The sequence below is a fragment of the Podarcis vaucheri genome, assembly GCF_965113315.1.
Source record: "Podarcis vaucheri genome assembly, chromosome: 17".
NCBI classification, from domain to species: domain Eukaryota; kingdom Metazoa; phylum Chordata; class Lepidosauria; order Squamata; family Lacertidae; genus Podarcis; species Podarcis vaucheri.
In genome coordinates this window covers 353,152-375,985 of record NC_138755.1, presented here as the reverse complement: position 1 = coordinate 375,985, position 22,834 = coordinate 353,152, and the positions used below count along the sequence as shown (strand labels likewise).

At 43.0% G+C, this 22,834-nt stretch overlaps 1 protein-coding gene across 1 annotated transcript in view; it reads right to left on the bottom strand.

The window, feature by feature from the left end:
* The window catches only part of LOC309522547 (lysozyme C-like), a 46,094-nt gene extending 35,900 nt beyond the window's left edge, over window positions 1-10,194 (bottom strand). Inside the window, exons 1-2 of the mRNA XM_082205919.1 lie at window positions 9,140-10,194; window positions 8,039-8,194 (exon numbers count right to left, since the gene is read on the bottom strand). Of these exons, the coding sequence (XP_082062045.1) occupies window positions 8,039-8,194; window positions 9,140-9,275 (292 nt within the window). The 5' untranslated portion in view covers window positions 9,276-10,194. The remainder of the gene's footprint in view (window positions 1-8,038; window positions 8,195-9,139) is intronic.
* Between the last annotated feature and the right edge of the window lie 12,640 nt (window positions 10,195-22,834).

The following is a 22,834-nucleotide window of genomic DNA, read 5'->3' as shown; positions in this document are numbered from 1 at the left end:
CCGTAGATACGAGGGTCCTAGGCCGTATAGGGCTTTAAAGGTTAAAACCAGCACCTTAAACCTGATCCTGTACTCCACTGGGAGCCAGTGCAGCTGGTATAGCACCGGATGAATGTGATCCCGCAGCGAAGACCCCGTAAGGAGTCTCGCTGCGGCATTCTGCACCCGCTGGAGTTTCTGGGTCAGTCTCAAGGGCAGCCCCACGTAGAGCGAGTTACAATAATCCAGTCTGGAGGTGACCGTCGCGTGGATCACAGTGGCTAGGTCAGGGCGAGAGAGGTAAGGGGCCAACTGCTTAGCTTGGCGGAGATGAAAAAATGCCGCCTTTGTTATAGCTGCAATCTGCGCCTCCATAGAGAGGGAGGTATCGAAGATTACACCCAAACTCTTAACGGACGGTGCTGGCACTAATTGCACCCCCGCAAGAGATGGGAGTTGCCCCCTCAATCCCATATCGTCCCGTCCCAGCCAGAGGACCTCTGTCTTCGAAGGATTTAACTTCAACCGGCTCCCACGTAACCATCCAGCCACAGCTTCCAAGCATCTGATCAGTGTGTCTGGGGCCGAGTCAGGATGGCCATCCATCAACAGATAGAGTTGGGTGTCATCGGCATACTGATGGCAGCCCAGCCCAAAACTCCGGACAAGCTGGGCGAGGGGGCGCATAAAGATGCATTGGGGAGAGAATCGCACCCTGAGGCACTCCACACACCAAGGAGTGGCGGGATGACAGTTCCCCCCCAAGCGCCACCCTCTGTCCCCGACCAGAGAGAAACGAGCGCAGCCATTGAAGGACTGCGCCCTGGATCCCCACGTCGGCGAGGCGGTGGTCCAAAAGTTCATGATCGACCATGTCGAAAGCTGCTGACAGATCTAGAAGAATCAGCAGCCCCGACCCGCCTCGATCCAGCTGTCTACGGAGATCATCTGTTAGGGCGACCAGAGCCGTCTCGGTCCCATGACCAGCGCGGAAGCCGGACTGGAATGGATCCAGAGCCGATGTTTCATCCAGAAACCTACCAAGCTGTTCAGCAACCGCTCTCTCAATCACCTTGCCCAGGAATGGAAGATTCGAAACTGGGCGGTAATTGGATAGATCTAAGGGATCTAATGATGTTTTCTTTAAGAGCGGACGCACCACTGCCTCCTTCAGTTCCCCTGGGAATGTCCCGGTGCCAAGGGACAAATTGATGATATCCCCCAGGGGGGCCCGCACCTCGTCTGGACATGCTCTAATCAGCCAAGACGGGCACGGATCGAGAGGACAAGTGGTGGGCTTTCCAGCTCGGAGGAGTCTGTCCACATCGGCTGGGGATATCCGGTCAAAGTGGTCCAATACTGGACCCGAGGACAGTCGAGGGGCCTCCAGTTCTTTTATTGTATCCAAATTGGCAGGGAGGTCATGGCGGAGCGACAGGACCTTCTCCGCAAAAAAGCTCGCAAATGCCTCACAGCTATGTGTCGAATTGTTATTTAAATTTGGCTGTCCTTCGAGGGACGTTAAAGACCGAATTATACTAAATAATTGTGCCGGGCGAGAGCTAGCGGATGCAATGGAGGCCGAGAAGTAGGACTTCTTGGCGGCCTTCACTGCCATCTCGTAGGTTTTCATAAAAACCCTATAAGATGTTCTTGAGGCTCCGTCACGGGCACCCCGCCATACTCGCTCTAGCCGTCTGAGGTCCCGCTTCATTTTCCGGAGCTCCTCAGTAAACCAGGGAGCCCGGTTTCTGCGGGGTCGCAGAGGGCGCTTAGGTGCGATCTCATTGATGGCTGCCAGGAGCTGGGTATTCCAGCCCTCAACAAGCTCAGTCAATGAGTCGCCAGGGGGAGAAAGGTCCCGCAAGGCTTGACGGAATCTATCAGGGTCCATCAGCCTCCGCGGGCGAGCCCAAATCGGCTCACCACCTAAGCAGGGTGGGGGTGGCACATCAATCCTGGCTTTCAGAGCATAGTGATCCGACCATGGCACCTTCATCGAAGGAGACAGGATCACATCTATACCGACGCCAAAGATCAGATCCAGCGTGTGGCCTGCTTGATGTGTGGGGCCCGAAACAAACTGGGAGAGCCCTAGTGTCGCCATGGAAGACACCAGGTCCAGAGCCTGTGAGGAGGGAGTGGCATCGGCATGGATGTTGAAGTCCCCCAATACCAATAGGTTAGGGAACTCCAAGGCCCAGCCGGCCACCACCTCCAGCAGGCCTGACAGGGTGGCTGCTGGTGCGCTAGGTGGCCGGTACACCAGCCAGACAGCCAAGCTCACCTCGGAGCCCCACACTAGGCCAACACATTCAATGCCGGGGATCGATGGCGGTGGTAGAGCCCTGAAAGAACAGTCTTCCCGGATTAATAATGCCACCCCTCCCCCCCGGCCCACAGTCCGTGACTGGTGGAGGACGGAGAAACAACAGCAGCAAGAATACTTATCGCAAAGCATTGGAAGACACAAGATCTACCTACCAGGGAAGAATGGCAGATGAAGCTGATGGATTATATGGAATTGGCGGAAATGACTGGCAGAATCCAAGACCAGGGAGAAGAGTCAGTGGAAGAAGATTGGAAAAAATTTAAAGTATATTTACAGAAATATTCTAAAATTAATGAATGTTAGAAGGATGCTGGAAAGAAGCTACATGACTTTAGTAGAAATATTATAAAGAATTAAGTATGAATAGATTGATATTGGGTAAAGGTGTAAATTTAAGGCTAAATTGCGTAAAGATAAATTATGGAACTAAATTTGAGAAAGAGGGGAAGGACTTGCTGGAATAATTAATTGAACTAGAATACAAAAAAGAAGGTGTGAGGAAGTCGAGGAAATAAGCAAATGAAAGATAAGGATATGAAAATACGGGGTCCTTTTTATTTTCGTTTGTTCTTTTTTGGGTTTTTTAAATGCTTTTCTTTTCTTTTCTTTTTTGTTCCCCCCCTCTTTTTTTTGTATTGTTGATGTTTTGTATTACTGTATTTATTTTTGTGTTTGAGGTTTTGTAATTGTTTATTGCTTGTATTTTTCTTTTGTTCCTCTTTTCTTTTCTTTGTAATGTTTAAACTTTAATAAATATCTTTTTTAAAAAATTGTCATTAATGGGCCAGATTTCGGTGGTCAAGATGAATGTATTGCCAAATATTTCCCCCCCCCCCAGCCCTCCCAATTATTGACAATGTGAAATGTTTTAAAGAATGGCAGAAAGCTTTATCTAGATTTATCTGGCAGCGGAAAAACCCCAGAATTAAATATAAATTACTAACAGATTCCAAAGAAAGAGGGGGATTTTCCCTGCCAGATTTGAAGATCTATTTTGAAGAAGCAGCACTTTGCTGGATTAAGGAATGGATACAACTAGAAGAAACTGATGTCTTCGACTTGGAGGGATTTGATAATGTGTTTGGATGGCATGCATATTTATGGTATATAAAGTAAAGGCCCATAATGCTTTTAAAAACCATGTAATTAGGAAACTCTATATAATGTTTGGATAAAATATAAAGATCTCTTAGAAAGGAAGACACCCAGATGGCTCTCACCAATGGAGGCAAAAGCCCAGAAAAAGTTAAATATGGAAACCAAATGGTTGAGATATTAAGACCTGCTACTGGAAGACAAAGAGGGTTATAAATTAAAACAATTTGATCAAATTAAATATAAGATAAATTGGTTACATTATCACCAGATAAATGAATTGTATAAATTAGATAAGAAAAATGGTTTTGCTTCAGAAAAAACTAAATTGGAAACAGGAATTGTTGCACTCTAAAGTTAAAAATTTGTCCAAAATGTGTAATTTATTGTTGGAATGGCATACAAAGGATGAACAAGTTAAATCTGTGATGATAGACTGGGCAAGAGATGTGGGACACAACATAATGTTTGAAGACTGGGAAAGATTGTGGAAGAAAGGGGTCAGGTTCACTGCATGTACAGTGTTAAAGGAAAATATTATGAAAATGATGTATAGATGGTACTTAACCCCTGTAAAATTAGCAAAAATTTACCACAACAGTGATAATTTATGTTGGAAATGTAAAGAAAAGGAGGGTACCTTTTATAATATGTGGTGGACCTGCCCCAAGGTGAAAGACTTCTGAGAGAAGATTTATAATGAACTGAAAAAATGTTGAAATATACATTTTTTAAAAAACCAGAGACCTTTCTTCTTGGAATAACAGGTCTGGAATTGCCCAAGAAAGATGTTAAATTGTTTTTGTATGCTACATCTGCAGCAAGAATTTTGTTAGCTAAGAATTGGAAAACACAAGAAGTCCCAACAGTGGAGGAATGGCAGATGAAGATGATGGGTTTTTCGGAGCTAGCCAACCTGACTGGAAGAGTCCGTGACCAGAAGGAGGAGGAGTCCAACTTGTACCTAAAACTCTGCACAAACCTGCACCAGAGAATTGTAGGGTTGGAAGGGATCCCTGAGTGTCATCGAGGGGCAATGCAGGAATCTCAACTAGACCATCCCTGACCGATGGCCACCCGCCTCCTGTTTTCCCCCCTCAGGCAGGACACACAACAACGGAGACTGGAGGTTGAGGGAAAGATAAATTTTGACAATGGGGCAGATTTGTCAGGTGCATGCAGGGCCAGCTTGAAGACTTTACACAGAGAGGAACCCCACCCGCATGTAACGTAACAGGCAGGGAGCCAGCTCAGATAGAGAGAAAGACATGGGGGGGGGGAGGACAAAAGAGTACCAAAGTCTGTCCATTTTTTCCTCTTTGCGATGGTGGCACTAGGGCTCTGGGATGCAGCCAGAGCTCTGGGACCACCCTCCCTAAAATATTTACTTGTCTTCAATGTATTGCTACCACCATTCTATAGTACTGATCCTTTTTAAATTAAACACTTTCTCTAAAATTAAAATGGCAGAAGTAATCAGTAGCATACATATGAAAGGAAAGGTGAGAGAATAGTTCCAAATTGATACAAGGGCGACACAGATACACAAGCACACAGAAGTAAATAATCCAAGTGTAGCTTGATGTTATGTCATCGAGCTGTTAAGTGTTATGCTGTTAAGTGAAGCTAAATCCCCACTGACCCATGACAGAGGAAATGTGGCACATTCATTTTATGTTACACGGATAAGATTATTTTAGTACGGTAACCCCATCCTGAGAATGGAGGCTAGCACGTGAGCAATTTCTGCGAAGGTTGGTGATAAATTTCATCCTCAAAATTACTGCAATGTTTTCTCCAGAAGACATTTTCTCTGTATCACTGAAAGCGCTGCAGACACACACACACATTTCTTCTGCACAATTTGAATTACTTGGAGGCCACTCTGAGAATCTGTATACAGTGGTACCTCGGGTTAAGTACTTAATTCGTTCTGGAGGTCCGTTCTTAACCTGAAACTGTTCTTAACCTGAAGCACCACTTTAGCTAATGGGGCCTCCCGCTGCCGCTGAGCCCCCGGACCACGATTTCTGTTCTCAACCTGAAGCAAAGTTCTTAACCTGAGGTACTATTTCTGGGTTAGCGGAGTCTGTAACCTGATGCATATGTAACCTGAAGCGTCTGTAACCCGAGGTACCACTGTAAATACTTGGTCATTAAAAATAACTGTTATGTACTGAGTTGAATAGGATCCAAACTGAAGCAGTCTGATTGGTCCTAGAACAATAGGATCCAAATTGCAGCAGTCTGATTAGTCCTAGAACAATGCAGCAGTATGATTGGTTGGCAGGAACCACCCAATCCTGCTCCAGATAGAAGTGAATCCACAACCTGATTGGCTTACAGTAGAATTCCGGAATTAGCCAATCATGTGTAGCCCATTGTGTAAATAGTGTATATAAAGCAGATACTGTGAGGGGACTTTCATTCATTCCTCCTCACCACTATGAGCTGAATAAAGAGCATGAAATCACTTTGCGACTCTGAGTATATTTCAATAACATAAAACAAATGCCAACACACAATGAAAACTCTGCACAAAAGCATGGTTTTATAAGCTTTGTCACCAGCCTTGGGGAGAGGGGTGGGAATGTAGTTTGCTGTCATAGCCTTGAGATGGGAGACTGAAAGGGCTTAAAAAATAAAAGTCTTGTGTCTAGGAATATTTTTCTGCAAAAGCATCAGACTGGTTGTCAAAACTTCATTAATAGACCCTATTTAAAGGAATTGGTCAGTTAGCCACAGAATTGCTTTGCTGATTTTTCTCGTCTTCTTTTAATTACTGGCACACAACTGCTTTGGGGGTTGGAAGTGTGGTCAAGCACATAGTGTTCTGGAACTATTAATCAAGCTCCTTTGAGTGTATGTCAGCAAAAGCAATAAATGCAGTAATATTAGCAAAGCTTTCAAACCCTAGAGCTGAGAAGGAAGGTCTGAAAAAATCCCTGAGGGCCACGTGTGTAGAAGCAAGCCACGTGGGCTAGCTATGAACTAAGCATATTGCATTGATCAGATGCATCACTCAAAATAACTTCCCATCCTCCTCCCTGGTTTGCTCGCCTGCAAGGGAGACTGGCGGGCGGAGGAGGATCCTGCCTTCCTGCCGGGGAGGCTGGGGGCAAAGAGGAGGCCAAGCGGCCCAGGGCCCAGGGCGCTGCTCCCCCGGCGCCACACGCGGGCAAAACGGGGCAGCAGCGCCGCCCCTGTTTCGGAGGGGGCGGGGGCCCAAAGCGGGACAGGCCTTGGCAGGCTTCGCCAACAGCCCAGAAAGTCGGCCTAGGGGAAGAAATTGAGTTTAAGCCAAGTGGATCCGGCCTTGCCTGGCCCTAGCCCCGCCCCCTGCCCACAAGCGATTGGCCAGCTGGGTTGGGGGCGGGGTAAAGGCAAGGCAAGGCCTCGTCTCATTTCCTTCGCCTAGGCCGGGAAGCCCTTGGAGGGGAGGTGGGGCAGTAATGGTTCTTGATCATTTCCCCCGGGCCGGCCCGCCCCCCCCCCCGTTTGAGGGCAGTTCAGATTGAAACTTCAGGGGCCATAAAAAGAGGGAGAGCCCCAGGGGCCTTGAAGGTCTCTAATCACTTCTACCACTTCAGGCTCCCTTATTCTGCTGTGCAGGTAAACCAGGTAGGAAACTTGCATCATGATCACAGTTCGGGTGGCCATGTATATCCTCCCTCTCTACTTCAAGTGTTGCCTGGTCTAAGTTCAGTTTAGAGATAAGCAACCCTAAGAAGCAAGAACTGAAGAGGTCTTGAAGTTGCCCATCAGGACCTGGCGTCTGCTCAGCACGAGTCACTTGATGTATTCCACACTGTGGCAATATGTTTTTCTATTTAAATAATAGTAATTTAAATTAAATGTACATAAATTAAATTTGTTTTCTTGTAGTTATACAAGTAATTTCATAACAATTATATCTAAATTTGCATATATACAAATAAACTGCCATATGCAAATTTTATGCAGACTGCATAACATTTAAAAAAAATTCCTTTAGGGATGCATGGTGGGGTGCTTTTATTTTTGGAACAGGGCACTGAAGCAGAAGGTCCCTCTCAGAACCTGGCCTAGGTCTCCATATATGTATGTATGAAATAATAGGCTATAAAGTCTCATTACATAATTACCATTTGTTTCACAGTTCATGCTCTAACCTGCATCCTGCCCTTCTGGAAGTCTGCTTAGGTTCTCCCCCCCCTCCCCAAATTGCACCAGGCAACTTCAAACCTGCTCAGATTATCAAGTGGGGATTGCATCAGTCTGGTTAATCATGCACCTGTTGGTTAATGTGCTCAGGACGTCCAAGCTGTCTTGGAGTATAGGCTTTAGAGTAGGAAGTGTGGAACCAGGGGCCCAGAGGCCAAATCCAGTTCTCTTTATCCTGCTTTCAAGACTTTCCTCAGGCCAAGCACACACACACACACACACACACACACACACCTCTTTAGCATAGCTCATCATTAATGCCTGTGCATGCTTTCTCCCTAATAGATGCACTTTTGCATAAGTTTACTGGCTGGAGTATTGCATTGTGAAATTTGGGGAAATATCCATGGCCTGTCTCTTTTTAGAAATAAGCCACCCATCTTGAGACATACAGTACATGGCACAAACAGGAAAAAAAGGGTCACTCACAATCACAGGAAATGTTGCATTTGTTCTGTGAGGGCCGCCTCTCATTAAAGCACCATTCTTGGCCGCTCAGATGGAATAGCCCGTAGTGTGGGACACCCTCTTCTGTCTCGTAGTATTCAGTGTTGTAATTAGCTGGGAATCCAGCCATACAGACATCTGGTAGGGAAGCAAAGTATAAAAACCAGGGACTCAGAGTGTCCTTTCTTTCCTAAAATCAGTTCCCAAACACAGAAACAGAAAAGCATTTTTAAAACTTCTCCAAAAATCCTGCTGTTTAAACACTTTCAAAACATTGACATAAACTTTCTTGGTTTTGACATTCTGAGTTTTGAAATGCTGTTGTTTCTATTTCAGTATTCTTAAAATAGCAATGTTTCTAACAGCTTTTAACATTTTCCTAAAACATTATGTGCTACCTTTACATCCAGTGCTACCTTTAATCTTGGGGACGCGGGTGGCGCTGTGGGTTAAACCACAGAGCCTACGACTTGCCGATCATAAGGTCGGCAGTTCGAATCCTTGAGACGGGGTGAGCTCCTGTTGCTCGGTCCCTGCTCCTTGTCAAAGTGCAAGTAGATAAATAGGTATCGCTCCGGCAGGAAGGTAAAAGGCGTTTCCGTGCGCTGCTCTGGTTTGCCAGAAGCGGCTTAGTCATGCTGGCCACATGACCTGGAAGCTGTACACCGGCTGCCTTGGCCAATAAAGCAAGATGAGCACCGTAACCCCAGAGTCGGTCACGATTGGACCTAACGGTCAGGGGTCCCTTTACCTTTACCTTTAATCTTGCAACTGATGAAGTTCATAAAAATTTATTACAGTATATCATAAATGTGTCAGCCTTTAAGGTGCCACAAGACTCTTTATTTTCAATCTTGCCTGCTCTGTCAGTTCTCATTTTTCAGATATGCCACATTATTTTAAAATGGTCAAAGATAATAACAATAATACTGTAAACAAAAAACCCAAACAAATCCATATAAATTGCTACACATGTCATCTAGAAATGAGAAACCAAAGGGAGGTTGGGATCCACAACAAATTGGGTGTACATTTATTCTAACAGAGCAGCTGGACATTGTACGTTCCACAAACAAGACTTACATTGTTTTACGTCAATACCGCGAAAGCCATCCAGCCCCAGATCTCTCAGCTTGTAAAACAATTCACAATCCTCAAACTTCCTTGTCTCATTTGCTCCCACGAGCAGGCAGAATGACAGAAGGTGAAGTGTCTTCATTGCCGCACGTCTCTCAAGTCCAGAGCCTCAGCTTTTTATGGCCCCTGCCTTTGGACTGTAGGCTGCCCAATCCATGTTAAATTGCATCATGAGTTGGTTCCTGTTAGTCCTACTTCAAGTAGCTCTTTTGAAATCATTACTTTCAGTGGCTCCCTCACAGATGTTTGTGATTCTTTTCTTTTTTTCTTTTTAATATGAGCAAATTAAAAAAAATTCTCAAAGTATGTCCAAATGAGCCAACCCTTCTCTGGCATCTGATACCTTGCGGTCACATCCCTGGAACTAGAGACAAAGCATGTTTCTCATTTACAGTCAAAATAAATTAAAACAATTATTTAAAAAGATAGTTAAAAAGACTCTTTTTAAAAACCTAAAAATTCCCTTAAAAGAATAAAGTCTTCAAAAAAGTTATATGATCTAAGAAAGTTTAAAAGAATCCTTCCAAAAGAATTTAAAAATTATAATGTAGCACCTTAGAGACCAACTGAGTAGTTTTCGTGTGCATGCACACTTCTTCAGATACACTGAAACAGAAGTCACCAGACCCTTCTTTAGGTATACCCAGAACAAACTTAGTTGGTCTCTAAGGTGCTACTGGACATCAGTTAGAGAAATCAGTAGTTAGAGAAATAAAAGAAGCAAATCCTCTTTGCCAAAACAGCCCCTATTGGAATCAATGATTCATTCATTCACTTATTCAAGTTATAGCCCACTTTGCCAACTCTATAGGGAGAGAGTGACTATGTCATTAAGTTGTTATTAATTGAGATTAGGAATACACTAGGGATTAGGGGAGAAATTCAGTTCAGTTCACATTTAAAGGCAAACCTACAAAATCTGCAGTTGCTGAAACAATACAGAAACTGAAACATCCATCCTTCAAAATTCGTCCTTCTCTGAATTGCAGCTTCCCAGCCAAAGAATGGGCACCAAAATTCATATACCAAGGTAAGGTGTGTCTAGAAATGCATAACTTAGTGTGTTTTTCAAAGCATCATGTTAGGGCCAGTGTGGTGTAGTGGTTCAGAGCGGTAGTCTCGTAATCTGGGGAACCGGTTTCGTGTCTCCGCTCCTCCACATGCAGCTGCTGGGCCAGTCACACTTCTCTGAAGTCTCTCAGCCCCACTCACCTCACAGAGTGTTTGTTGTGGGGGAGGAAGGGAAAGGAGAATGTTAGCCGCTATGAGACTCCTTAGGGTAGTGATAAAGTGGGATATCAAATCCAAACTCCTCTTCTTCTTCTTCTCTAGGGGAAATTGGTTTGCAAAAATGTGTATATTATCATGAGGGCTGTTTTTAATGGCAAACTAATATGGAAATGTGGAGAACTGAACCCAAGCTTGGAAAAATGACAAAAAGAAAGAAACCAAAACAGACAGATCCACCCATCCTTAGAACACACACACACACAGAGAGAGAGAGCAAGAGAGACCTCAAGAACAGGTAGTTTCCACCAGCCTTTGAAATTATCAGGAGCAAAATTGGTTTTGTTTTGTTTTAAAAAGAAACAGAACATAGGTTAGGAGTCTATGGTAAGCTGTCAAGTTTTGTAATTTGGAAGACTGTAGTTTTTTGAGAGGTTTCTTCAGTAGACTTTCCGAAGGGGTTTCGTCATTGTGCTATTTCAGGTAATAATTTGGGGCTCGCTCCCGCTCTCCCCACTCCATGTCATCTGACTTCATCTATTTAAAAATAACAAGCTGGTGCTGTCATATTCTCTTATCAGCATACTTTCACCATTTATCTGAGTATTCCGTGGGATGACCCACAGGTTGTTCTCATAAGAGGAGGCCTTTCATCTTTTTTCAGAATCTTCAAATCAAGATCAGTTAAGATGAAGTATTTAATCTAGAGCCGTCTGCATTATTTGGGAGGAGATGCCACTTTATGTTCTGTCTGACTAGTGTTAAGAGCAGCATAATTTGTGCAGAGACTCAAAGAGATAGACAGGATGTGCTGCCAATCAGATGGAATACTGTTGTGGTTCCTGGGTTTGAAATGATCACTTAAAAGTCACATCGTGGACTTTTGGCATGACTGCTTTTCTACAGGAGCTTTGGCGAGAAAAACTCTAATGTTTAAAGTAAAAAAACCCAATTATGTTAATATGAACCACTATGACTGAGATATGTTAACGTTGAAAAATGGTCTACCGACTCAAGATAGTAAATTAGCTAATATACAGGATGTGATGGCTTGTGAATGCTCTTCGCAAGAAATGCTTCTGCTCACTCAGAGATACATATATACAGTCTTTATTTTACATATGTACAAGCAGCCCATTACTGCATCCGAATCCTCCAGCTCAGATTCTGGGAGTGGCTTATGCCAGCTCCTTCTCCAACAGAAAAGGTGGGAAAGTTTCATGTGACGCCTCTGCCCCCTCCTCTTTAACACTCTCCTTTCCTTGGCAGACGGAATAGGCATTGTTTCACTGTCTGTGCCAGAACTTCCTGTGCGGTGTTGAGGCTCTGGTTCAACATCTGTGAGCTGTCCCACCTCCTGGCTTTCCCCTCTTTCCTCAGTCGCCACTTCCTGCCCCCCTCCCTGCCTGCCTCTGCTCCTCCCCTGCATTCTCTGGCAATACCATGACACAGGACTATTATTGTATGCAAGTAACAGACCAGGCATATTACCTGCCTGTTATTTGCCTTATCCATGCTCCCTTCCCAGACCCAGTAGCATAGGAAGGTCAGGTGGTACCCAGTGCGGAAAATTTCTTGTCTACCCCCCCCCCACATTGATTTAAGAAATAAATAAATATTTTTTTGCCTGCAAAAATGGTTTGACTTTATTTCATATTTTTTTACAAAGGAATGTGGATTCTGGGCCTCTGATAACAAGTAGGTGACTGTGGACAGATACTTAAATCTACAGGATGGATTGTGTTTTGGCTTGTGTTATTTTATTTATATTTATTTAATAAAATTTATTTTTAAAAACCTGCAGATTGGTTTACCAAAACAAAAAACACCAAAGCAGTAAAATCAAGAAAAATTAACAATCCTACTGAAACACAAAACAAAACAAAAACAACGAAAAACATCCCAATGAAAAGGGAATGCAAGAAAGCAAAGTGACTGTCTAACGAGGCCTTACAAATAGCGGGAGAGAGAAGGCAAGCAAAATGCAAGGGAGATAGTGAAAGATACAGGAAATTGAATGCAGATTTCCAAAGAATAGCAAGGAGAGACAAGAGGGTTGTCTTAAACGAGCTATGCAAAGAAATAGAGGAAAACAATAGAATGGGGAAAACCAGAGATCTGTTCAAGAAAATTGGAGATGCGAAAGGAACTTTTCGTACAAAGATTTCCATAATAAAGGACAAAAGTGGTAAGGACCTAACAGAAGCAGAAGACATCAAGAAGAGGTGGCAAGAATACACAGAGGAATTATACCAGAAAGAGATGAATGTCTCGTACACCCCAGGTAGTGCGGTTGCTGACCTTGAGCCAGACATCCTGGAGAGTGAAGTCAAATGGGCCTTAGAAAGTATTGCAAATAACAAGGCCAGTGGAAGTGATGGTATTCCAGCTGAACTACAGTGGTACCTTGGGTTAAGTATCTATTTTGTTCTGGAGGTCCGTTCTTAACCTGAAACTGTTCTTAACCTGAAGCACCACTTTAGCAAATGGGGCCTCCCACTGCCGCCGTGCCGCTGGAGCACGATTTCTGTTCTCATCCTGAAGCATAGTTCTTAACCCGAGGTAATATTTCTGGGTTACCGGAGCCTGTAACCTGAAGCGTATGTAACCTGAAGCGTATGTAACCTGAGGTACCACTGTATTATATTTTTTTTAAAATAGGAATTTTTATTAATTATAATATGTAAATTATAATACATACCACAAAACTTCACCACTTATACAATCTTTTTTGGACTTCCATCAGCACCTCTGATGATCCACCGTTTTAACCACTTCTTAAGCATTTCTTAAATTCATATTGCCTTTAATTATCTTAACTAACCATCCTCCCCCTTTTTTTAAAAAAAAAGATATTTATTGCAAATTTTAAACAAAATATCACCAAACATATAAAATACCGTCACCAAGAAATAACAATCAAAGTAAAACAGAATGAAAAAAAAAGAAACAAAGAAATAAGCATAGAATAGAAAAGATATAACGAAAACCATTATCCATAATTCATATTTCCAAAACTTTTGGACTTCCTCACATCTCTCTTTCCTGCGTTCTCAATAATAAAGTTAAAAACAGCAATTTATTACCTTGTTTCAATTCTTATTTTGTAATTCTCAAATATTATGTCTCAGACTTTAACTGCTTAGTTTAAACATAATATTACTTCAAATTTCATCTTTTTCTTAAACGTCACTTATTCTCATAATATCTTTCAACTAAATTGCTGATGCCATGTTGTTTTCAATCGTGCATTTTCTTAACATTCATACAGCTTATAATGTTTTTGTAAATAGTCCTTAAACTTTTTCCAGTCCTCTTCCACTGTCTCTTCTCCCAAATCTCGAATTCTGCCGGTCATTTCAGCCAGCTCCATGTAGTCTATCAATTGCGTCTGCCATTCTTCCAGCGTGGGCAAATCTTGGGTCTTCCAGTGTTTTGCGATGAGTATTCTTGCTGCTGTTGTTGCATACATAAAAAAGGTTCGATCCTTTAACACCCTCTGGCCAACAATGCCTAAAAGGAAGGCCTCCGGTTTCTTAGGGAAGGTATACTTAAATACCTTTTTTAACTCGTTATAAATCATTTCCCAAAAGGCCTTAACCCTCTGGCAAGTCCACCAAAGGTGAAAGAATGTTCCTTCAGTCTCCTTACATTTCCAACATTTATTGTCATGCAAATGATATATTTTTGCAAGCTTGACTGGGGTCATGTACCACCTATATATCATTTTCATAATATTTTCTTTCAAGGCACTACATGCCGTGAATCTCACACCGGTGGTCCATAACCTTTCCCAGTCAGCAAACATAATGTTATACCCAATATCCTGTGCCCATTTTATCATGGCTGATTTAACTGTTTCATCTTGAGTATTCCATTTTAACAGCAAGTTGTACATTTTCGAAAGTACCTTAGTCTTAGGTTCTAACAGTTCTGTTTCTAATTTCGATTTTTCCACCTGGAAACCTATTTTTTTGTCCAAATTAAAGATCTCCCTGATCTGAGCATAGTGTAACCAATCTCGCACTTTGTCCTTTAATTTCTCAAAACTCTGCAATCTCCAAGTCTCTCCAACTTTTTCTAGATTTCCCAATATTTTGGCCATTTGGCCTCCATATTGAGTCTTTTCTGAGCCTTAGCTTCCATAGGTGACAGCCACCTTGGGGTCTTGTTTTCTAATAAGTCTTTGTATTTTGTCCAGACATTGAATATTGCTTTCCTGACAATATGGTTCTTAAAAGCCTTATGGACTTTTACCTTGTCGTACCACAAATAAGCATGCCATCCAAAAGCATTGTTAAACCCTTCCAGATCCAGGACATCAGTGTTCTCCAAAAGCAACCACTCTTTCAGCCAGCAGAGAGCTGCAGATTCATAATACAGCCTTAAGTCTGGCAGGGCAACCCCCCCTCTCTCTTTAACGTCGGTTAATATTTTAAACTTTATTCTGGGCTTTTTGCCCTGCCAGACAAATTTTGAGATATCTCTCTGCCATTTTCTAAAACATTCCACCTTGTCCACAATCTGTAGGGTCTGAAACAAAAAAAGCATTCTTGGCAATACATTCATTTTTATAGCAGCAATTCGACCCAACAAGGAAAGTTTCAATCTTGACCAACTTTCTAAATCCTTTTTGATTTCTGTCCAACACTTTTCATAATTATCCTTAAATAAATTCAGATTTTTGGCAGTCATATTAACCCCTAGGTATTTCACCTTTTTAACCACATTTAAGTCTGTTTCTTTCTGAAATCTTTCTGACTCCAAAGGTGTCAATTTTTTTTCTAAAACCTTTGTTTTTTGCTTGTTTAATTTGAATCCTGCCACCCGACCAAACTCATGAATCAGTTCTAAAACCCTTTTCGTACTAGATTCTGGCTCCTGTAGTGTCAAAACCAAGTCATCTGCAAAAGCTTTAAGTTTATACTGTTTGGCTCCGACCTGAATCCCTTCAACCAACCGGTCCCCTCTAATCATATTCAAGAGCACCTCCAGGACAGAAATACATAACAGAGGGGAGATAGGACAGCCTTGTCGTGTTCCTTTCTCAATCTTAAACTCTTCTGTCACCACATTGTTAACTATCAATTTAGCTTTTTGTTCTGAATAAATTGCCTCTATACCATTCTCAAACCCCCGTCCCACTCCCATCCCTTCAAGATTTTTCTTCATAAACTTCCATGAAATATTATCAAAGGCCTTCTCCGCATCTATAAAAATCAACACAGCTTTTGTATTAATGTTTGTTTGCAAAAGTTCCAAAATATCAATAATGTTCCTAGTATTGTTAAACAAATGTCTACCTGGGAGAAAACCTGCCTGGTCTTTATGAATTACTTCATTTAAATTTTTTGAATCTACTTGCCAGAATGTCTGCAAAAATTTTGTAATTCACATTCAGGAGAGAGATGGGACGGTAGTTCTTAAGTTGTGTCTTTTCAGTTTCTGATTTAGGTATCAATGTGATGAAAGCTTCTTTCCACGATTCCGGTGCCTTCTTCCCCTCCATGATCTCGTTGCAAACCTCCATTAATGGTTGTGTCAGATATTCTTTCAGTATCTTATAGTACTTGGAGGTAAGCCCGTCTGGCCCTGGAGACTTGCCCAGTTGCATATTCTGAATGGCACCTTCAATTTCTTGTTGTGTTATTTTATAGTTCAAAGTTACCCTATTTTCTTGAGACAATTTTGGTAGTCCATTTCTTCTTAAAAATTGGTCTATCTCAGTCTCTTTCTGCGGCCCTTGTGTGTATAGTTGTTTGAAGTATCTCTGGAAGCACTTTCTAATTTCCTCAGGGTTCTGGATATTTCTCCCTTCAATCTCTAGGTTTGTGACCGTATTCAATTTTTGTCTCTTTCTCAACTGCCATGCTAGCAGTTTCCCACAATTATTTGCTGATTCAAAAGTCCTTTGTTTCATTAATTTAATTTTCCACTCAACTTCCTGATTTATCAGTTTAGAGTATTGTGCTTGATAAAGTTTAATTTCTCTCAGAATCTCCTGTGACTTTGGTTTCAATCTTAGCTTTTTCTCACCTTCCTTTATTTTTTCCAAAATCTTGTCTTTTTTCTCATTCTGTGCTCTTTTTTTTATCGTATTCTGTTGTATCAGAAACCCCCTCATAACAGCTTTACTCTAACCATCCTCCCCTTTATCCATTTTTGCAATAGCTCCAATAATTCTCCTCACAAAACTTCTTGCAAACCTACAAACGTAGTCTGATCATCACAAATACTTTTCAAATCGTCTGTAAATTTACGCCAGTCTTCTGTGAATTTCTGGTCCCGCAGATTTTGAATCCTTCCTGTTAGTTTATCTAGCTCTGCATAGTCCATTAATTTCATCTTCCATTCTTCTTTCATCGGTAATTCTTCTTGCTTCCATTTTTGTGCCTAAAATTCTTGCTGGACTTCCGGTCGGCGCCAGCGATCAGTGGCGGATTTCCCTCCGAGCTCCGGAGGGAGTCTGCTCTACGAGTTCGGGTCTGACCGCTACGGCGAAGCGGGGACCCCCAAAAATCACAGCCGCGGAAGCCTGTGAACAAGGAGACTCGGTGGGCACCTTTGCGCCCCCCGAAACCGCGAGGGAACCTTCTTAAAGGCTCCAGAGCGACAGCGGGTGTGTGGCACGGTGCTGAGAGTCGTCACCCAGCCCGTGGAGCGAAGCCGCGTCACCATGGTCAGAGAGCGCTGATTCCTTCCTGAAATTCGGATTGAAAATAACTACCCATGAGTAGGACTTAAAGATCTATTGGGATTTACAAATAATTTAAAGACAATTTAGCCAGAAACGGGAAAGGCATAAAATAAGGAAGTCTGCCTTTTCTGTAGAAAGCTTAAAGCAAAGGAAGTGTAAAGCTGCAGTTTGAGAAGATTATTTGGAAACGAGCAAACTTGACATTGAAATTGAAATCCCCCTCTTGCAGGCAGGGGCAGAGGGGGAAGAAGGTGGACTTTTGAGTACCTGTATGAAAGGAACTATTTGAGAAATTTTATCAGCTGTCTTAAAACCCTGGGAACGGACTGCCTGGATAGTGGAAACAGAGCTGTCACTTTGTTAAAAGAAACTCCTTTGGTCGGATACTTAATCTGACTTTGGGAAAGTTATAAATCCCTGGACTGTTAAGTGAAACAAATTTGGAAACTGTTATACTAAATTCCTTCTTTTGAGGATGTTGGGACTTTATTAAAGGGACAGTTTGTTGCAAGAGCCTTGGAGACTTCTCCCTCTAGAGGAGGCTATTGAAACAGTTGCAACTTGGACTACAATAACTAAGTACTGGAAATTTCCACTTGAAAACAATCTACAAGTGTGGGAACGACCTTGGCTGGATGTGAGAGTGTTATGGCTTATGACAGAACTACTAGATCTGGTAAACAATACACGACCAGCACTTCACACCAGCGAAGGGCTTCGGTTTCAGGTACAGTAACAGTTGCAGCTGGACAGACAAAAGCAAAAATAATGTCATCTGACCCTGTGGCACAAGCTCTATGTAAGATAAATGAGTCTTTGGAATTCCTGACAAAACAAGGTGCGGAAAATAGTAAACAACTGGCAGAGGTCTCAGCAAAGCTTGATTTGAACACGCAAAGTGTTAATGAACTGGGGAAGAGGGTGACCTCAAACACAGAGACTATTAAAAAACTTTTAGAGGACTCTGCCACAACTCGAAAGATTGCAGAAGAAGCTAAGGTTACTGCAGATGCTACTCAGGAAAAGATAATACCAGTCTGCAAAAAGTTAGAAGATCATGAGTTGGCTTTGTCTATGCTCGAATTGCAAAGAAAGGAGAGAAATTTGAGAATAAGAGCAGTGCCTGAAAGTGAGAAAGATAACTTGGTGGACTTCCTTACAAAAGAATTTCTGGATTTTTGGCAGCAGGGGTTAGAGAAGGAAGAATTTAAGATAGTGGCTGCTTTTAGACTGGGCAGAAGACAAAATAGAAAAAAGCCAAGGGACTGTTTGATAACTTTAAGATCTAAAGAAGAGACAAAATATTGAATTTGCACTTTCAAAGAACTTTGGAAATTGAAAATTCCTTTGTGGAGATTTTTAAGGACATACCTAAGCATATCTTGGATGCAAGAACTCACTACAAAGACCTGGTCGATCTACTGAGAAAGAACAGAATATTCTTCAGGTGGGAATTTCCTCAAGGCTTATCTTTCAAATATAAGGGAAGGAAAATAAAAATAAGATCTGTGCAAGATAAAGAGCAATTCTTACGAGATAACGAGGAAGATCTCCTGAAAGAGGTGGTCGAAGTGGAACCAACCCCAGCAGCAAAGGAAATAACAGACATTCTAAATTTAACATTTGGACTGAAATCACCAATGGAAGACGAACAACTACTTGGAGCAGTTGGAGGGGAAAGTAAATAACAGCAGGATGGCTCTGCAACTTCTAAGCTGGATTTGTAATGGTTTGAACCTTCCCTGAAAAAGGAGAAATGTTTTTCATATATTGAAAAAGGAGCAATTGGACTTGTTTACAAGAAACACATGTGTCAGGGGTTCAGGGACAAAGGCACAGGGGAGGCAGGAGATGGAGAGCGATTGGGAAGAATCCCAGGACAGCGAGGAGGAAGATGAGAGGGGTCCGAGGGACTCCATGAGCCTCTCCAGTGAATCAGAGGATTCACAGAAGGGGGCACCTGTGGTCAGGACAAGGGGGGTCCCAGGGGGGACGCATCAGGGACAAGGGGCCGGCAGGAAATCCCAAAGCGGCAGCTGGAAATCAGGACCAGCTTCCCCACCAGAGCGGGGCGAGGGGGGGAAGTTCCAGTGAAGCAGGGGAGGCAGTTCCGTCAGCAGGAGCGGAGGGAAGGTCAGAACAAGCCATCCTCCCGGAAGGGGAGGGGAGCAGTGAAGGGAGTAATGTGACGATCAGAAGGAAGGTTGGGAGTTGGGCGCGCGCACCAGCTTCAAATATACAGGCGCGCGGGAAAGCAGAGAGCCCGGATGGGGAGCCAGGTCCTAAAGCCCACAGGAGGGAGGGGGAGCAATCTGGGGATTCGGCGTCAGAGGAATCCAGGAGGGGCGAAACCCCAGCGGGCAGGAAGACCCTGCGGAAAAGGGAGGAAAGAAGGAGGTGGAGCAGAGCAAGGCTCTTAAACTGGTGCAGGGGAGGGTCTGACTCAGAGGGGACTTCAATGGTCTAGTGTTACAGACGTAGAGCTGCGCGCCGCCGATGTGAAACGGACAATGAACTTCAATAAACGTTTCTGTATATAAAGAGTAGCCGGCGTTGGTCCTTTGTGAGCTGGGACCTGAGGCAGCCCTGACAACATGTGACAAGGTTGCATAGGAAAGTACTCATCAATAAAAGATTAGGACAAGAATTTATTTCATCTGACAAAGTTAAGAAAAGAGGAGTGGTAATCTATGCAAAGGAAAAATTATCTCCGAAATTGATGTTTAAAGATGAACAAGGAAGATTTTTGACAATTGAAATTCAAGTTCAAGGAGAATTTTTTTTTTTTGATATTAGGAATCTACGCACCAAATGAAGGGAAGTCGGAATTTTTTAAGAAGTTGCATGAGATCTTACTGGACTATTTGGATTACAATTTAATTTTGATGGGAGACATGAATGGAGTAGTATCTACGAATATGGACAAGGCACAAAGACAGGTTGTCTCTAAAGATGGAAGACTACCAAAGACCTTTTTTGAAATGACTGAGAATATGGACCTGATTGACATTTGGAGAACAAAGAACCCTCTCGAGAGGGAGGGAACTTTCTTTTCGGAAGCTATGATGACATGGACTAGAATTGACCAAATATGGGTTACTAGTGGGATGGCACCAAAGATAAAGAAAGTGGAAATCTGCCCTAAAACCTGCTCCGACCATAATGCTGTAAAGATGGAGATGAAGTTAACAACAGCTGGCTCTTTCAGATGGAGGATGAATGACACCTTATTTAGAGATGAAGAGGTTTACAAAAAGGCCCAAAAAACATTAAGAGACTATTTTGAAATAAATCTAAAAACAGATGTTGAAAAAAGAGTAATTTGGGACGCAAGTAAAGCTGTTATGCGAGGATTTTTGATACAACAAAATACAATAAAGAAGAGAAGTCAAAATGAGAAAAAGGATAAGATTTTGGAAAAGATAAAAGAAGGAGAAAAGAAATTAAGATCTAAACCAAAGTCCCAAGAGATCTTGAGAGAAATTAAGTTATATCAGACGCAATACATGGAATTGATGAATCAAGAAATAGAATGGAAGATTAAACAAATGAGACAAAGGACATTTGAATCTGCAGATAAATGTGGTAAACTTCTGGCTTGGCAATTGAAGAAAAGACAAAAACTAAATACGGTTACAAGCCTAGAGGTTGAAGGAAAGAACATTTATAAGCCAAATGAGATTAGAAACTGCTTTCAGAGTTATTTCAAAAAATTATACTCACAAGGGCCGCAGAATGAAGGGGACATAGATGAGTTTCTTAAGAAATATGGATTACAAAAAATCTCTCATCAAAGTAAAATAGATCTGAATCAGAAAATAACTGAACAAGAGATAGAAGGTGCCATTCAAAACATGCAACTGGGCAAATCTCCAGGACCAGATGGGTTGACTTCCAGATATTATAAAGCTTTGAAGGAGTGGCTGTTACAACCTCTGAAGGAAGTCTGTAATGAAATTTTAGAGGGGGGAAAGGCACCAGGATCGTGGAAAGAAGCTTATATTACACTCATACCGAAAACAGAGACCGAAAAGACTCAGCTCAAGAACTACCGCCCTATATCATTACTCAATGTGGATTACAAAATTTTTGCAGACATTTTGGCAAAAAGACTGAAAAAAGTACTGATGGAAGAGGACCAAGCAGGCTTTCTCCCAGGAAGACACTTGTCAGATAATGTGAGGAATATAATAGACATTATGGAATTATCTTGAGAGTCCCATGGACTGCAAGAAGATCAAACCTCTCCATTCTGAAGGAAATCAGCCCTGAGCGCTCACTGGAAGGACAGATCGTGAAGCTGAGACTCCAATACTTTGGCCACCTCATGAGAAGAGAAGACTCCCTGGAAAAGACCCTGATGTTGGGAAAGATGGAGGGCACAAGGAGAAGGGGACGACAGAGAATGAGATGGTTGGATGGTGTCCTTGAAGCTACTAGCATGAGTTTGATCAAACTGCGGGAGGCAGTGGAGGACAGAAGTGCCTGGCGTGCTCTGGTCCATGGGGTCACGAAGAGTCGGACACGACTAAACGACTAAACAACAACAACAACATGGAATTATTAGAAGTGAACATAAACACTAAAGCAGTATTGATATTTGTGGATGCAGAGAAAGCTTTTGACAACATTTCTTGGAGTTTTATGAAGAAGAATCTACATGGGATGGGGGTAGGCCAAGGATTTGAGAATGGTATGGGTGCAATATACTCTGAACAAAAGGCAAAGTTAATTGTAAATAATGTGGTTACGGAAGAACTTAAGATAGAAAAAGGGACACGACAGGGGTGCCCAATTTCCCCATTACTTTTTATATCAGTCCTGGAGGTTTTGCTAAATATGATTAGAAGGGACCAGCTGGTTAAAGGGGTACAGGTTGGAGCTAAACAGTACAAATTGAGGGCCTTTGCAGATGACTTGGTACTTACTTTACAAGAGCCAGACACTAGTACTGTCAGAGCTGCTTCCAGATCCGAGCTCACAGAGGATCACGCTAGCCAGCATTCACTGTATAAAAGTCTTTATTGATTTACATTTTCCACTTTCAAGCTGTAGCGCGCAACTCTACGTCTTATAAGCTAGACCAGCGAAGCTCCGTCTGAGTCTCCGCCTCCTGTACACCAACTTAATACTCTAGCCTTACTCCACCCTTCTGTCTCCTTGCGGCGGGCTTTAGGACCTGGCTCCCTTTCCGGGCTGCTTACTGTGCCGCCTTCCTGTGCATTTGAACTTGGCGCGCGCGCCCAACCTCCCACTTTCCGTTTGACCGTTTCTTCTCTCTCCGATGGAGGTGTGGCCACTCCTGACTCATGTCCTCCCCCCTGCGGCGAGCCGCCTGATCCCGATGCCTGGCGCCCTTCCTCCCCACTGCGCTCTGTTGGGGATGTTGGCCCCGATTTCCACCTGCTGCTCTCTGAACCCCCTTTTGTCCCTTCTTCCTGGGGTGTCCCCCTAAGCTCCCCCCTTGCTCTGGTCACTGGCGCTCCTTTCTGTGAATCTTCCGATTCACTGGAAAGACTCGGAGATCTCGGGTCGTCGTCATCGCTCATCTTTCCTTTGGACTCCTCCCCTTCACTCTCTGTTTTCTCCCTTGCCCTCGCCTCTGCTCCTGAACCCCTGACATCCATCCCCCCTCGAAGCCCCCCCTTTCCCCCTCCCCTCCTGCAGGTGTGGGTGCTGGGCGCTCCATCGTCATGGGGACGAATGCCAGATACAGT